Here is a 17,913-nt window from a genome sequence, read left to right on the forward strand (position 1 = left end):
ATGTCACTGGTAACCCCAAAAGTGTCAAAAATGTCAGTCAAGGGTCCGATCTGTCCGCCGCAATGTCGCAGTCCCGCAAAAAAAATCGCAGATCGCCGCCATTACGCGTTAAAAAAAAAACAACAAAAATGACAAAAATCTTTCCCTTAGTTAGTAAACGCGATAACTTTTGCGCAACCCAATCAAAATACACTTTTTGCGAATTTTTTTTTTTTTTTTTTTACCAAACATGTAGCATAAAACAAATTGGCCGAAAATGTTGAAAAATTTTGATTTTTACATTTTTTGGGGGGGAATTTCATATAAAAAAATGTGAAAAATATTGTTATTTTTGCAAAATTGTTGCTCTTTTTTTGTTTATAGCGCATGATCAAAAAATCGCACAGGTGATCAAATACCACCAAAAGAAAGCTCTGTTTGTGGGGGAAAAAAGGACGTCAAATTCGTTTAGGTACAGCGTCGCACGACCGTGCAATTGTCTGATAAAATCACGCAGTGCCGAATCGCAAAATACCCCCGGTCAGGAAGGGGGTAAAATCATCCGGGGCTTAAGTGGTTAAAGCCATGAATAAGGAGTGTGAACTATTGTTCTCGCTCTAGCCTGCACGGCAGTATGTAACGTCTAGCGCCATCACCATTTGCATGTGTAGGCACCCTTGATGCATATGTTTTTATTCGTATGGGGGGGGGGACTCTGTTTTGTGTTGTTTCTTTTGGGGGGGGGCGGGGGATAGGTGCTTTGGTGGAACTTTTTATTTTATCACATACAGCGGGTAAAATAAGTAATTGAACATGTCATTATTTTTTTAGGTAAATATATTTCTGGTGACATCATTTTTTTCTAGCAGTTTTATTTTGTTTCTTTGAAACCATTTGAGTTTCCTTGGCTCAATCTCTTGGTACATTTTTTGATTCATCATTCCTTTAATGATGTGAAGTTTGTCAGTACCCTATGCTGAAAAACAGCCCCACACCATGATGTTCCCATGATGTTCCCACCTCCACTCTTCACTGTTGATATGGTGTTTTTGGAGTGATGTGCAGTGCTATTTGACCTCCAAATAAGGTGTGGTTAATTGCATCCAAAGAGTACAATTTTGGTCTCATCTGACCAGACTATATTCTCTCAGTATTTCACAGGCTTGTCTAAATGTTGTGCAGCAAAATTGAAACGAGCTTCAACATGCTTTTTCTTCAGCAATGGAGTTTTGCATGGTGAGTGCATTACTTATTGTTTTCTTTGAAAACAATGTTCCTGCTAATTCCAGGTCTCTTTGAAGCTCTCCACAAGTAGTCCTTGGCTATTGGACAACTCTTCTGATAATTCTTTTCACTCCTCTGTCAGAAATCTTGTGAAGAGCAACTGATCGTGGCCAGATTATGGTGAAATTATGTTCTTTCCACTTCCAGATTATGGCCCCAACAGTGCTCACTGGAACATTCAGAAGTTTAGAAATCCTTCTGTAACGAATTCTATCAGTGTGTTTTGCAACAAAAAGGTTGCCAAGGTCTTGAGAGAGCTCTTTGCTTTTACCCATTATTAGATGTTTATTGTGGGACACCTTGGTAATGAGACACCTTTTTATAGCCCTTCAGTTGAGACTGAACCAGCTGATATTAATTTGCACTGACAAGGGGCAGGATTGCTTTCTAATTATTGATAGATTTCAGCTGGTGTCTTCGCTTTCCATGCCTTTTGCCACCTCCCTTTCTTCATGTGTTCAATACTTTTTCTCTGTGTCATTCCATTTTAATACCCATTTCTGAATATGTTTGTTTTGGTTTCATTGTATATATATATATATATATATGGATTGTTTGGGTTGTTACCAACGTGGTGAAAATTTCATGTCAATAGCACCGTTAGAAATATATTTATATAGAACAATGGTGGCGTGTTTAACCGGTTGCAGACCGCCGCAAGTACACATACTGCGGCGGTCAGCCCCGGCCAGGCGAAGTGACGTATATATACATCACTAGCCTGTCAGTTGCTTGTGAGCCAATAGCGGGCGAGCGTGCGCCCGCGTAGGCCCCCCCCCCGGGTCATTCGCTGGGAAGTCCGTGCGTCTGACTGGCGGACCAGATGTCCGCCGGTCACTCGCGATCGTCCTCCGTCAAGGGAGAAAGGCAGACGGCTAATGTAAACAAGCCGCCTGTCATTCTCCCCTGTGTAGGAATGGAGATCATACGGTTCTACTATGTAGGACCGTTGATCACTGTTCCTACACCAGTAGCCATGTCCAATCACAGTAAGAAGCACGCCCCTAGGGACACACTTAACTTCTCCTTCCCCAATAAAGTTAACCCCTTCCCTGCCAGTGTCATTTTGCAGTAACAGTGCATATGTATAGCACTGATTACTGCAGTAATGTCACTGGTAACCCCAAAAGTGTCAAAAATGTCAGTCAAGGGTGCGATCTGTCTGCCGCAATGTCGCAGTACCGCAAAAAAAACGCAGATCGCCACCATTACGCGTTAAAAACACACCAAAAATGACAGAAATCTTTCCCTTAGTAAACGCAATAACTTTTGCGCAAACCAATCAAAATACGCTTTTTGCGATTTTTTTTTTTTTTACCAAACATATGTAGTAGAAAACAAATTGGCCAAAAATGTTAAAAAATTTTGATTTTTAATTTTTTGGGGAATTTCATATAAAAAAATGTGAAAAATATTGTTATTTTTGCAAAATTTACGCTCTTTTTTTTTTTTTTTTTTTTTTTTTTTATAGCGCAAAAAGTAAAAATCGCGCAGGTGATCAAATACCACCAAAAGAAAACTCTGTGGGAAAAAAAGGACGTCAAATTTTTTTAGGTACTTGCATATAAGCAAGAAAATATGCGCGGAGCAAACATATATTGCTCTGCGCATATTTTCTTGCTTATATGTTAGTGACCTGCATTATTTTATTAAAATTTACCCTGAACTACTACACTATGAGAGTTTCTCTCTTATATCCCAATTGGAGTGAAATATCGTGGGTTAATAAGGAGACCGTCTGAATAAGGAAAGAGTTTTTGATATATCAGTGCTGGGATTCGTTGATATCTACCCTGAATAAATTGCATAAGGTTTTGGAGATATAATTATTGCATCTGTTGGAGAAGATTGAGAGGTCTGAGACGTGGAAAGATTACATCTAAACGCTCTTTTGAGTGTAAATGGAGGTGAGCGGCCATTACACCTAATGTCAGATTGCTAGCTCACCTACCCATGCACCTGGCTGTTACCTGGAAGCTGCACTTCACCCTTTTAGTCACCTGATTTTTTAAATTGGATTTTTGAGCACTTTATTCACCGCAATTATCTGTTAAAATACTTTCTTATGGACTTTTCAGCACCTTATTTAGCACTATAGCACTTTTTTCACTTTTATCATCTGTTTAATTATTTCTTATGGACTTTTCAGCACTACCTTTTAGATTAACACTTTGATCTATTATATGGGATTTTTATTATTCCTTGTTATGTTTTTTTCACTGGATCTGGATTTTGTGATCATTATGAGAAGCTGAATCACTGCCACATTTTCCATACTTATCTTTATTTTATTTTATTCTCTCAACACCTTTTACACACTACTTCATCACTTGTCTACAGAAATTGTCTTACTTTTTTAGTCACCATTTCAATAACATTTTATCATCATTTTGATATTTTTTGCCTATAGAATATCAAATTATTGTCACATTTTTTTAGTTATCATCATACAATATTTATTATCACCCTCATATTTATTCAACACTTGTAGGATCATTTGAATGATTATGTTTATGAATCGTTTTTGACTTTGGCACATATATAGTTTTTAAAATATTTGTTTCACGTTGTGGCTAAGTATTGTGATCTGGCTTTGCTACGGATCATCAATTCTCTTCACTATTATTCTTTTATTCACCTACTGAGTGGTCCATCGCTTTAAAGGAGCGGAGCGCTGATTTTCTTTTACTCTTTAAATCCTTATCTTCTTGACCATTGGGTTATACTGCCCCCTACCGGAGTAGGACACTAGGCTGGAAAAAACTTGACTATGCATATGGGGAAGTCCCAGAGGGTATACTCCCACTCTCAGCTATAGGCATTCAGTTTTTTTCGGCCTAGTCAGGAGTAAGGACCTAGTTCCTGGCTGGGATCTCTGGTCCTGGAAATTTTTTTCCTTTTGGATGGAACTTTTTTCCTATCTTTTGTTATTTTGTTCCTGTGAGAATTACATAGTTACATAGTTAGTGAGGTTGAAAAAGACATCAGTCCATCCAGTTCAACCTATGATGTGTGTGTGTGTTTGCTGGTAACCGTACATTGTGTACCCCTGTATGTTGTGGTCTTTAAGGTGCCCATCTAATAGTTTTTTGAAACTATCAATGCTCCCTGCTGATACGACTGCTTGTGGAAGAGAATTCCACATCCTTACCGCTCTTACAGTGAAGAACCCCTTACACACTTTAAGGTTAAACCGCCTTTCCTCAAGTTTTAGTGAGTGGCCACGTGTCTTATTGTATCTCCTTTCTCTGAATAGTTTGTTCCTTATGCTAGGGTCGCCAGTACAGTATTTGTACATTGATATCATATCCCCCCTCAATCGTCTCTTCTCCAGAGAGAATAGGTTCAGTGCTTGTAGTCTTTCCTCATAGCTGATGTCCTCCATTCCCTTAATTATTTTTGTTGCCCTTCTCTGGACTCTCTCCAGTTCCAGCACATCCTTCCTGAGGACCGGTGCCCAGAACTGGACAGCATACTCCAGATGTGGCCGGACCAGAGTCTTGTAGAGTGGAAGAATAATCTCTTTATTTCTGGAGTGAATCCCCTTTTTTATACAACCCAGTATTCTGTTGGCTTTGCTTGCGGCGGCTTGGCATTGCATGCCACTGCCAAGCCTGTTGTCTACCAGTACCCCCAGGTCCCTTTCCATCCTAGACTCACCCAGAGGTTCCCCCCCTAGTGAGTAGCTTGCTTTCTGGTTTCTGGCCCCCAAGTGCATTACTTTACATTTTTCAACATTAAATCTCATCTGCCATGTAGTTGCCCACCCCATTATTTTGTTCAGGTCTGCTTGCAAGATTTCCACATCCTGCATAGAAGATATTGGCAAGCCTAATTTAGTATCATCTGCAAATACTGAGATTGTACTAGATATCCCCTCCTCTAGATCATTTATGAATAAATTAAACAGGATTGGTCCCAGGACAGAACCCTGGGGGACCCCACTTTCCACACCCGCCCAATCCGAATACTCCCCATTAATCACCACCCTCTGGACTCTCCCCTGGAGCCAGTTCTCTATCCAGGTACTCACCTTATGGTCCATACCTACCTTCCTTAGTTTGTACAGTAAGCGTTTGTGGGGAACGGTGTCAAAGGCCTTTGCAAAGTCCAGATACACCACATCCACAGGCTTACCTTTATCTAAATGGCAGCTCACTTCATCGTAGAAGGTTAATAGATTGGTTTGGCACGAACGATTTTTCATGAATCCATGCTGATTACTACTTATAATACCGTTTTCATTACTAAAGTCTTGTATGTGGTCCCTTAACATCCCCTCCAAAATCTTGCAGACTACTGATGTTAGGCTGACCGGCCTATAGCTACCGGGATATATCTCGGCCCTTTTTTAAATATTGGTACCACGTTGGCTTTTTTCCAATCAGCTGGCACCATACCCGTCTGTAAACTATCCTTAAAGATCAAGAATAATGGTTTGGCAATCACCTGGCTGAGCTCTTTAAGAACCCTCGGTGCAAGCCATCCGGTCCTGGTGATTTATTTATGTTAAGTTTCTCTAGTTTAGTTCTAAGTCTATCCTCTGTTAGCCATGGCGGTATTTCCTGAGGTGTGTTGTTTAGTTTGGCCTTACAAGCTGGGTTAGTGTAGCCCCCCAATTCTTTTGTAAAGACTGAAGAGAAGAAATTATTTAACACTACCGCCTTTTCCCTGTCCTCTGTGGCCAAAACTCCCTTTTCGTCTTTTATTGGGCCAATGTGTTCTAGCCTCGCTTTCTTACTGTTTATATACTTAAAGAATTTCTTGGGGTTCTTTTTACTCTCTTCCGCTATATGTCTCTCGTGTTCTATTTTAGCCGCCCTGATTTCGTCTTTACATTTCCTATTACACTCTTTCTAATGCTTGAATGCTGCCAATGACCCCTCAGCCTTGTATTTTTTGAAGGCCTTTCCTTTAGCATTAATATGCATTTTTATGTTGGAGTTTAGCCACCCAGGGTTTAGTTTTGCTCTTTTAAATTTATTTCCCTTTGGAATGCACTGGCCAATCCCCTTGTTAAGTATGCTCTTCAAGCACTCCCATTTTTCCTCCTTGTTCTTTGTTCCCAGGGTTCTATGCCATTTGATATTTTCTAGCAGAGAGCACAGTTTTGGGAAATTGGCTCTTTTGAAATTCAGTGTCCTTATATTGCCCTTGTGTTTCCTATTACTATAATTAACCACTTTACCACCGGAGGATTTTGCTGTCTTCCGTCCAGGCCACTTTTTGCGATTCGGCGCTGTGCGAATTTAACTGACAATTGCGGGGTCGTGCGACGCCGTACCCAAACGAAATTTACGTCCTTTTTTTCCCACAAACAGAGCTTTCTTTTGGTGGTATTTGATCACCTGTGCGATTTTTACTTTTTGCGCTTTAAACAAAAAAAGAGCGTTTATTTTGAAAAAATAACAATATTTTTAACATTTTTTTATATGAAATTCCCCCCAAAAAAATGTAAAAACCAATTTTTTTTAAAAATTTTGGCCAATTTGTTTTCTGCTACCTATGTTTGGTTAAAAAAATCACAATAAGCGTATTTTGATTGGTTTGCGCAAAAGTTATTGCGTTTACTAACAAAGGAAAAGATTTCTGTCATTTTTGGTGTTTTTTTTTTTTTTAACACGTAATGGCGGCGATCTGCGTTTTTTTTTTTTTTTTTTGCGGGACTGCGAGCGCCGCCCAGAAGGGGGAGTGTCTGACGACGTAGTACTACGTCGTCAGACGATAACGAGCCACTCTGCCACAGTAATATTACTGTGGGAGGAGGTAAAGTGGTTAATACTGAAACTAATTGACCTATGGTCACCGTTTCCTAAGTTGTCCCGTATTTCTATATCCGTGAGCAGGTCTGTATTGTTGGTAATCAGTAGGTCAAGTACCGCATTGTTTCTTGTCGGTGCATTCACCATCTGACCCATGAAATTGTCCTGCAAAACATTTAGGAACTGCCGAGCATTGGCTGAATGCGCCGTTCCTTCTGCCCAGTCTATATCTGGATAATTCAAGTCCCCCATTATAATGACATTTCTACAATAAACTGCCGGACTGGAAAATCTAGATCCAGTCTGGCCAGCGAGCACGTGCAGGCCTCAGCTCTGTGCTAGGTCGGCTGTGACATAGCCCCACTGGATAAGGGCTGGCCTGCAATTTAAATGCCTCATGAGGTCGCATACGACCTGGCCTCGGCCTGAGTTGCAGCCTTCCTCCTGGCCGACAGCCCCCCCCCTTCTGATGGAGTGGTGGTCTGTCCGGAGTGGTGCCCACCCTGTTCTTCCTGGTATGGTAAGTAGCTGTGCCCCCTCTACCCCTGGAGGGTTTTGGGAATGGACGTGGGCCCCTCCCTGGGATGGTCAGACCCCTGGGGTTCCCCTCCATCCCATGCAACTCCCCCCCCCTCCGCTCTCGGGGTCCACTGTGGACTTGTTCCCCCCCCCCTCTGCCCACACTCCCTTCCCCTCCCATGGGGTGGCTATCACTTTTAGTTCGGTCTGGGGTGTCAAGCTGGCGGTGTGGGGGAGGGGGGCGCCGCCCGTGACAGGGCGATCGACCTTCGGGAGGGGGCTTTGCCTGGTGGGGACTTCTGTCAGGGCCCCCCTTCCTGCTGAGTTCATGGTCAGAGCTCCTGGAGTCCTCCCTGTTCTCCCCAGGAGCCATGTGGTGCTGCCATTTTATTGTAGCTTTTTGTGCTGTAGTGGCCTTGTTTGTGTAGCCTCAGCGGCCATTTTCCTGAGGTTTTCTCATTGAAAATAGGGCGGCCATGTATTTGAAGATATATGGGCGGTGATTCCGCGGTGGGAGCCTCTCCTCATCCCCTAGTGCTGACTCCTGGATCTTTCTTTTCCTGATCACCGCCTGGTACTGTAAGTGCCTGATCGGTGGTGATGAGTCCTTTTGTGGGGTTCTCCCTCCCTATCTCTGCTATAGCAGCAGTAGTGATCTGTGCTGAGCCCTGTGATAACGCCAGCACGGTGGGGGTGTCCCTAGCAGTGTTTTTTTGTGGGTCCCCCTTTTCACTAATGGAGTCGCTGGAGCACTTTTCCCCACCTAATCCCCTCTCAGAGGCTGCCGGGCCCTCAAGGTCCCAATAATCCCTGACTGCACTGACGGTGGTCCTGGAGTCCTTTAGTGTCCAAGGTGGGTTTGGTCCTGGGAAAACAGGCTAGCAAAAAGCATCCCCCGCCTTCACCTGCTTCTTCTGTCTCATCTGATCCTGGATCTGATTCGGCCACGAGTCACCCTATTGGGTCTGCATCCACACACCATCCACACACCCTGCATGCTCAGATGGTGAGGATGATTCCTCTGCTCCTCTAGCCGCGCATGAAAAGGCGCTGGTGGATGCACTGATTGTGTCAGTGCTTGAAACTTTAAAGATGGAGGATGTGGCTGATGCTGCGCCAGAGGCACTGGTCCCTTTTGGCACTCACAGCAGACCGTTGTTCTCTCAGGAATCTACACAGAGCTCCTTAGGCTTACGTTTAACCCTTTGATCGCCCCTGGGTTGACCCCTTCCCTGCCAGTGTCATTATTGCAGTAACAGTGCATATTTTTAGCACTGATTACTGTAGTAATGTCACTGATCCCCCAAAAATGTCAGGGGTCCGTTCTGTCCGCCACATTGTCGCAGTCCTGCTGACAATCGCTGATCGCCGCCATTACTAGGAAAAAAAATCTTTCCTCTAGTTTGTAGACGCGATAACTTTTGCGCAAACCAATCAAAATGCGCTTATTGGGAATTTTTTAACAAAAATATGTAGCAGAATACAGATTGGCCTAAAATAATGAAAAAATTGGATTTTTACATTTTTTTTTTTATTGGGGTGGTTTATTTATTTATATATATATATATATATATATATATATATATATATATATATATATATATATATATATATATATATATAATTAGCAGAAAGTGAAAAATGTTGTTGTTTTTTTTTTTTTTAGAATTGTCGCTCTTTTGTTGTTTGTTGCGCAAAAAAAAAAATGTACAGGTTATCAAGCACCACCAAAACAAACCTCTATTTGTGGGAAAAAAGGACTGCACAATTGTCAGTTAAAGTAACGCAGTGTCAATTCGCAAAAAACGGCCTGGTCATTAAGGGGGAAAATCTTCTGGTCCAAAAGTGGTTAAGGGCCTCACAGGAGGGAAGAGTACTTCTTCTGCAGACTTCCAAGGGCAAGGAGCCCCGTCGTAGTAGCGGGCCTTTCTTCTCAGCTCATAAGAGGCCTTTTCGTCCCACAGGGTCTCAAGACAAGGGATCTAAGCCCTTCAGGGCGTCCACCAGAGGTTCCAAGCAGACCTGATCTGGCAAGCCACGAGCGGGCTCTTCTAGACCTGCGGACAAGATTTCCTCTGCATGAAGGGGCGCCCTCACCTGTATCTAAGGTGGGGGGGACGTCTTCGCTGGTTTCCGGATCAGTGGACTTCCCTGGTACAGGACAAGTGGGTCCACAAAGTCATTCGGTCCGGTTACAAGATCGATTTTCGGTCTTATCCTCCGGAAAGGTTCTTCTCTTCCAACCTGTGCTTATCCCCAGATCGCTAACGGGGTCTCTTTGGGGCAGTGCAAGACTTGTTACTTCAAGGGGTGATTGTCCCAGTTCCGACTTCGTAACTTTTTTAGGGGTTTTACTCAAACCTGTTCACAGTTCCCAGGAAGGAACGCAAGGTACATCAAATTCTGGACCTCAAGGCACTAAACTGCTTTGTGCGGGTACAGAATTTCCGAATGGAGTCCATTCACACGGTAGTGGAGTTCCTACATCAGGGAGATTTTCTCCCTTGACATCAAGGACGCCTACCTTCACATTCCAATATGTGCCGGTCACCAGCACTTCCTCCGCTTTGCCATGGGTGAGGAGCATTATCAGCTTGTGACGTTACCTTTTGGTCTCGCCTCCCCTTCTCAGGTCTTCACGAAAGTGTTGGCCCCGGCACTAGCATTGTTCCGTCAGGGGGATCGCAGTACGGGGTACCTGGATGATCTTCTTCTGCAAGCGGAGTTTTCAACTGCTCTATGGATAATTTGGAGATTACTCTAAGAGCTCTGAAGGAGTTTGGTTGGATTCTGAGCCTTCAGAAGTCTGCTCTGGTTCCGTCCACAAGACTGGACTATCTGGGTCTGACTCTGGTCTCCGCCAATGTGTTTTTTCCTCTGGAAATACTCCAGAAATTGCAGGAGGCAATTCAGCTACTGTTGTCCAGCAGATGGTCATTCCTCCGGGCTTGCATGCAAGTGCTGGGCCTGATGGTGTCTACCTTTTGAGGCGGTTCCGTTTACACTGTTCCACACGAGATCTATGCAAAAAGAGATCCTGGTGAAACAGGACAAAATGCCTCAGTCTCTAGACAATTTGATCCTGTTGAGCTGGGGTACGAGAGGATCCCTGATATGGTGGCTTCCTTCTCCAGCACTTCGACAGGGAAAATCCTTTCTCCCCCTGTACTCGACGGTTGTCACTACAGAGACTGGTGCTCAGGGGGTCTGGACTCTAGAAGAGTCCAAACAAAAGAGAAAACAGGCGCCTCTGAGTTAAGACTGCGATTTAATATGGCAAACAAGTAATAAAAACTTACATCAAAGTAAGTATAAGCAGACAAGATGGGTCCTTCCGGTGTCCATGTGGAGGCTGGGGCTTGGAGTCATGACTCCAAGCCCCAGCCTCCACATGGACACCGGAAGGACCCATCTTGTCTGCTTATACTTACTTTGATGTAAGTTTTTATTACTTGTTTGCCATATTAAATCGCAGTCTTAACTCAGAGGCGCCTGTTTTCTCTTTTGTTTGTTGCATGTTTGGAGACCGCTTCTGCTCCCCAACAGGCTGGCCCTGAGCATTCAGACTATTTCCTCATCTCACCTTAAGACTTTATCATAGCCTTGATGTGCTATTATATGGACTATTGTTTTTATGTAGTGCTAACAGCTTGCGCCACTTGTTCCATTTCTTGTCTAGAAGAGTCCAGACTGCTGATCAATGTATTGGAACTCAGAGCGATCAGACTTTGTCTGGATCATTGGACAATTCGTCTTCTGGGGTGTCCGATACGCATTCAGTTGGACAATGCCACAGCCGTGGCCTATGTCAATCGCCAAGGGGGCACGAGAAATACCCTGGCGGCTCGGGAGGTAGTGGGTATTCTAAGGTGGGCAGAATGATTCATTCCAGCCCTCTTTGCTGTACACATTCCAGGGGTGGATAATTGGCAAGCAGATTACCTCAGTCGACAGGCGTTGGACCAGGGGGAATGGTCGCTTTATCTGGAGGTGTTTCATCAGTTGTGTCTCCGGTGGGATACTCCCTAGGTGAACCTATTGGCCTCTCGTCTCAACAGGAAGGTACAGAGGTTTGTGGCACGGTCTCGGGATCCTCTAGCAGACGCCACAGAGGCCTTAGTGGCTCCTTGGAGTCAGTACCGTCTGATTTACGCCTTCCCCCCTCTCAAACATAGAAACATAGAATGTGTCGGCAGATAAGAACCATTTGGCCCATCTAGTCTGCCCAATATATCTGAATCCTATGAAAAGTCCCTGGCCCTATCTTATATGAAGGATAGCCTTATGCCTATCCCATGCATGCTTAAACTCCTTCACTGTATTTGCAGCTACCACTTCTGCAGGAACGTTATTCCATGCATCCACTACTCGCTCAGTAAAGTAATACTTCCTCATATTACTTTTAAACCTTTGCCCCTCTAATTTAAAACTGTGTCCTCTTGTGGTAGTTTTTCTTCTTTTAAATATGCTCTCCTCCTTTACCGAGTTGATTCCCTTTATGTATTTAAAAGTTTCTATCATATCCCCTCTTAAACTTCTGCCACGACTCCTGCCCAGGATCGAGGCAGAACGGATTCCAATTCATTCTAGTGGCTCCAGACTGGCCATGCCCATCTTGGTCCGCCGACATAGTACAACTGGTCGACGATGTTTCTTGGAGACTTCCTCGCAGGGAAGATCTGCTGTTCCAAGGGCCAATTTTCCATCTTGCTTTACAGTCGCTGGCTTTAATGGCTTGGCTGTTGAAAGCCAGGTGCTCAAGGACAGAGGTTTGTCTGAATCTGTGATTCCTACGCTGTTAAAGGCTAGAAAATCTACCTCTAGAAAGATCTACCATCATACTTGAAAGACATACATTGCATGGTGTGAGTCTCTTGGGGTTCACCCTCTCTTTTTTTTCAATGGCTTGGATATTGACTTTCCTTCAAAGGGGGGTTGAGCAGTACCTGGCCTTGAGTACCATCAAGGGCGGTGTTGTCCTGTCGTCCACCTTATCTGGTGGTTCTTCGTCCCTGTCCGTCATTCCCTTCCAAAGGTCGTCTCTGATTTCCATTTGAATGAAGACATTGTGTTGCCTTCCCTATGTCCCATGCCTAAACATCCTAAGGAGATTGCCTTGTATTCCCTGGATGTGGTTCGGGCAATCGGGGTGTACCTGGCAGCTACGGAGTCTTTTAAGAAGTCAGACTCACTATTTGTATTTACGGATGGACCTCAAAAAGGTTTGGCTGCTTCTGCTGCGATCATTTCTTGATGGATCAGACAGACAGTTATTCAGGCCTATTCACTTAAGGGTCAGGTTCCTCCTTTCCCTGTTAAGGCGCACTCTACTTGGGTTCTTAGTGCCTCTTGGGCCTTCCGTCATCAGGCGTCAGTGCTGCAGGTTTGCAAGGCGGCCACCTGGTCATCTGTGCACACTTTCACAAAGTTGGATGTGTTGGCATCTGTTACTGTATAAATGACACTGGCAGGGAAGGGGTTAACACTAGGGGTGATCAAGGGGTTAAGTGTGCTCCTAGGGAATGCTTTCTAACTGTGTGGAGGGATGGATGTGGTAGAAGAGAGATCTGTGTTTCAGCTTAGCTGAAAGACCAGATCTCTCTCTGCCTCTGTGACAGAACAGCCATCTGCCTGGTTTACATTGTCATTCCCCTGCACGATTGCGGGTGGCTGGCGGCCGCCGGACCTGCTGATTGGCTCCCGCTGTGTCTGATCACGGCGGCACGCGCACACTCCCCAAGAACCCCTGCACAAAATTACGTACCTATACGTAATTTTGCGCAGCCGGGTTGCCCTCCCGCAGTGTATATGCGATGGGTGGTCCAGAAGTGGTTAATGCCCCCTACTGACACTAACGGAATACAACAGAAACAAGAAATGGTGTGTTACGAGTAGAGGAGCTCAGCTTATAAACATTCACTGGGCTCCCTCCCTTCTACCCAGTGGCACCCACTAATCAATCTCTGGATCGCCGGGGGGCTGGGGTGGGCGTATGTTCCTGGGGTGTGTGGAAGCGATGAGTGATTATACGGAAGCTCATCACTTCTATCTGACCGCTGACTGTCAGCTTGTCAGATTTACACACATCCCCATCTGACGTATGGCCTATAAATGTGGCAGTGTTCCTATGATCCACTCCTATTATTGATTGATACAAAACTGAGGCTTGATTGGATGTGGTTATATTAGACTGTCTGTAGATGTTTGTTTGGCTGGTGTCCAGCCCCTGAAGACACAAAACCCAAAGTACCAGAATTACTTTATACTATGTCTCTAATGTACTCAAAGGAGAGGACTTTACAGTAAGTACAGAAAAAACTATTTTATTGGCTACCTGCTGTCTTTCATACTGTGCATTCTGTTTTGTTTGAGATCTGTAGATATTAAACATAATCTAAATGAGCTGATTATCTTGTCTAGGCATCAGATTTATTGGAAATATTTCTTGGTAGATTATCTGTATTGTGTGAACATGTAAAACCTAACCAGCATAATATTGTGTACATTTCCAGCTATTAAATAAAGAAGAGTTATTGAGTCAAGTACAAGAAGAAGTGAAATCACTAAGGACAGAGTTAGTGGTATCGCGAGCTGAAAGTCTAGATGCCCAAAAATCATTAGAAAGACTAAAGGAGGATCTTCAAAAACTGCAGGAGAAAAATGACAAGCTGTCTCAGCAGAGGTGGGTAACCTAAGAATAAGTGCACCTGTAAAATGCATTTTTGTTGTTAAATTCTGAACTCCGGACACAAATGCTTTCATTGAAATATATTTCTCAATAGCTAGAAAGAATATAAATCTATTTTGTGTGCACCAAAAATCTTTAATAACCTGGTTATTACCATGACATTAGTGGTGATATTATTATTGCAATGTACATAACCTGAGCAGGGATATGGGAAGGACCTAGCAGATCCATCCTGCCTGCAGAAAACTACAGAAGGGGGCAGATATCGGTCACCCTGCACGAGGAGAAAGAGAGCAGCCGTGAATGGTCGTTATTACAGGTACCTGCACAAAGGCAAGGTTTGACACTGGATGACTGCATGGATCTGTAAGAAATACACAAAGGGCACCAAGATACAAGTAAAATGACACTTTCCACTTGTATTTAGGGGGAGGGCTTTATACCATCTACAGAGGGTGGTACTATCCACACAGAACAGGCCACTGCAGCATGCCCAAATGTGTTGTGTTGTGTAGCTGCTCCAAAATATCCTTATAGGAAAATTGTAAGACGCTATGCTCATGGCTGCATTTAAGCATGCACAGCCTGGCCAATGGATGACAGAGCACTGCAGCACTAAGTGATCGTTCAGTTTTATAAATGTATATAATACCAGCTGACATTGCCGGTTGTTCATTCATAAGTGAAAGCTCACAGAGCGCTGAGGCATTATCTGCTCCATTGGTTGGGCTATGTGAGTGTAAAAGTAGGTGCTGACAGAAAGTCGCAGTTCTGAGTCATTGGTCGCTGTTCTAAATAAGCGATTAACACTGCTTGTTCATTCATGATATCAAAAATCTGTCACTGCTTGTCCACATACAGGGTAATCAGCAGATACTTTACATAGAGCTGTAGCTTTGAGTGATTGTTCATTGATAATAGTGGCAGATCACTGAGCTTAGAGAAGGGGCAGGGTTCTGTGCTGATGGCATCTCCCCCTACAGGAACACCCACTTTGGGCTTTAAAAGGGGGTGAAACTACAGCCAGCACATAGAAAGTTTAACAATAGCTCTTCTTTAAATAGAACTTACAGTCTGCTCACATAATTTGTAATAAAAACATCTTTGCCACTCTGAAGCTTCTCACCAACCATTTTGCATATTTTTTTATATATACTGTGATTCTGTACTTTCCAAATATGCTGCAGAAATCTCCCCCCCCCCCCCCCCCCCACTAAAGGCGCTTTTCCACTCCATGGAACCGAATGGTTCGGCTCGCTTTTGTGCTTTTCTGCTTTTCCACTGCATGGTACGGTGTTGGAACGGTTCGGTACGGCGGCGCTTTTCCACTACATTTAACCGAACGGTACGGCTCGCTTAAACAGTACCACCTCGGTTGTGGTTCCAAGAGGGCCGTACCGATACCATATCCCACAATCCTTTGCATGCAGCCTTGACTGTTTGTCACTACTGGCCACTGATTGGTCAGAGAATCATTGTTATCCCACCCACTTACTACTTTAGTGGAAAAGCAAACCGTACCGAACTGTTCCAAAACCGTACCATGCGGTACCATGCAGTGGAAAACCAAACCGAGCCAAGCAGGGCCGAGTGGAGCCAAGCCGGTACTTGCAGTGGAAAAGTGCCATAAGTCTGGCTGCAGCCATTTTAACTGTGGGCAGCTAAAGCTGCTGACTGTTCACTTCATGGATTTACACAAACACATACACATATACAGTATCTCACATTGTTGGAAATATTTTATTATACCTTTTCATGTGACAACACTGAGGAAATGACACTTTGCTACAATGTAAAGTAGTGAGTGTACAGCTTGTATAACAGTGTAAATTTGCTGTCCTCTCAAAATAACAACACACAGCCAAGAATGTCTAAACCGCTGGCAACATAAGTGAGTGCACCCCTAAGCTGCATCTGTCGAGGAACAATAGAGAAAACTGGATTTTTGTAAGAACTTACTGTAAAATCCTTTTCTCTGAAGTTCGACAGACGCAGCACCCGCCCCTCTATTTTGAGTTATGGGGTCTTTTTCTGTCACTGCTTGCAACTCAACTGTTTGAGAATAGGTTATGCCGGCTGGGACAGCCCCTATAGGCGTGGACAAGCATTTTTCCGCCTAGTGCCTTTCCTTAGTGGGAGGAGCATAACCATATAGTCTGTGATCAAGCAGAGCTCCGTCTGTCTATGAACTTCAGAGAAAAAGATTTTACGGTAAGTTCTTAAAAAAAATCCAGTTTTTCGTAGGCCTCTTGTTTTTTTTTTTTTTTTTTTTCAGACTTCTTTGAAATGGGTAGCTTCTCTACTACTAGGGGCAACACAGTGTTTCCATGCATTTCAGGCAACTTGTATGCTTAAAGATTTTGTCCTTGTTCCTTAGGGACTTCAGGTTGAGTTTGTCTTTTAACTGTCCATTTAAAAATAGTCAGGTCAGACAATACGATACGTATGTTGTATGACATTTCATATTTTCAATAATAATATACACCAACAAGACTAAGTATTGTTTTCTGTCTTGTGATATAGGACAGAGCTGACAGCAGCTCAGGAAGGTGCAGAAATGAAGATTACAGAACTGGAACGGAGGCAGCAGGAACTTCAAGACTTCATCCAAAATCTTTCTTTGGACCTGCAGAATGTAAGTGACTCTTCCAAAATTGCATTCTATGCATTAAGGTAAAAAAAACCTTCTAGGTGCAGTTCCCCCCAGCCCCTTCTTATACTTACCTTAGCCCCATCTTCATCCAGTGATCTGCATGAGAGCAGTGACTCCCCATTGCCATTGGCTCCTGCTGCTGTCAATTGCAGCCAGTGAGCCAATGAGGCGAGAGCAGTGGCAGGACCGAGCTGCTCTCTGTGTGTGAACAGACAGTGTCCATTCACCGGAGCGCGGTTTCAGAGCGAGCCTGCTTGGGTGCCCCCATAGTAAGAGGATTGCTATTGGGGGCACTCGGCATGGGGGCGGAAGCAGGACCACTAGCGGGGAACCCAAATGGGGTTGCAAAACCATTGTACAGAGTAGGTAAGTATAACATGTTTTTTTTTTTAATTACAACCTTTAGGCTACATTCACACCTGAGCGTAGCGTTTTTACCGCGATTTACAGGCGTTTTTACAGGCGTTTTTAGATTGAATAGAGACCAATGGAAAACGCCTGTAATCTGCCCAAAAAGAAACGTATGTACTTTTTTGAGCGTTGGGCGTTTTGCTTACAGCGTCAAAACGCTCACATGTGAACAGGGGCCATTGAAATGAATAGGATTTGTCTTGTTGGGAGTTTTGAGAGCTGATCCTAGAGCAGAAAAACTCCCCACAAACGCCCCAAAATGCCTACATGTGAACGGAGCCTTAGAATCACGTTAACCACTTCCCGCATGCGCTATAGCCGAAAGGTGGCTACATCGCGGGTGGGCATACATGGACTTCCTCTCTGCTGTCGGCACGCTCTGTGATCGCTGAGTCCTTCAGAGGTCAAACACAGCGGCCCTTTACCACATGATCAGCTGTGCCCAGTGACAGGTGATCATTAAGTAAACACAAATTGGTTATCATCTTTTCTTTCCTCACACTGACAGCGTAAGGAGAGGAGAAGAAAACCAATAACCGGCTTATGTTAAAGGGGCATCTACATAAGTAATCAGGGCAATCCCAATAGTGCCCATCAGTGCCACCTTTCAGTGCCCA

General features: G+C 44.0%; 1 protein-coding gene across 3 annotated transcripts in view; it reads left to right on the forward strand.

Moving 5' to 3' along the window:
- GOLGA1 (golgin A1) overlaps positions 1–17,913 on the forward strand; it is a 205,792-nt gene that overhangs the window by 83,000 nt on the left and 104,879 nt on the right. For all 3 annotated transcript variants that reach the window (XM_082262615.1, XM_082262617.1, XM_082262616.1), the window contains 2 exons: positions 14,057–14,226; positions 16,756–16,867. In XM_082262615.1, coding sequence (XP_082118741.1) covers positions 14,057–14,226; positions 16,756–16,867 — 282 coding nt within the window. The remainder of the gene's footprint in view (positions 1–14,056; positions 14,227–16,755; positions 16,868–17,913) is intronic.

Source organism: Pelophylax lessonae (assembly GCF_965119305.1).
Source record: "Pelophylax lessonae genome assembly, chromosome: 7".
Lineage (NCBI taxonomy): Eukaryota > Metazoa > Chordata > Amphibia > Anura > Ranidae > Pelophylax > Pelophylax lessonae.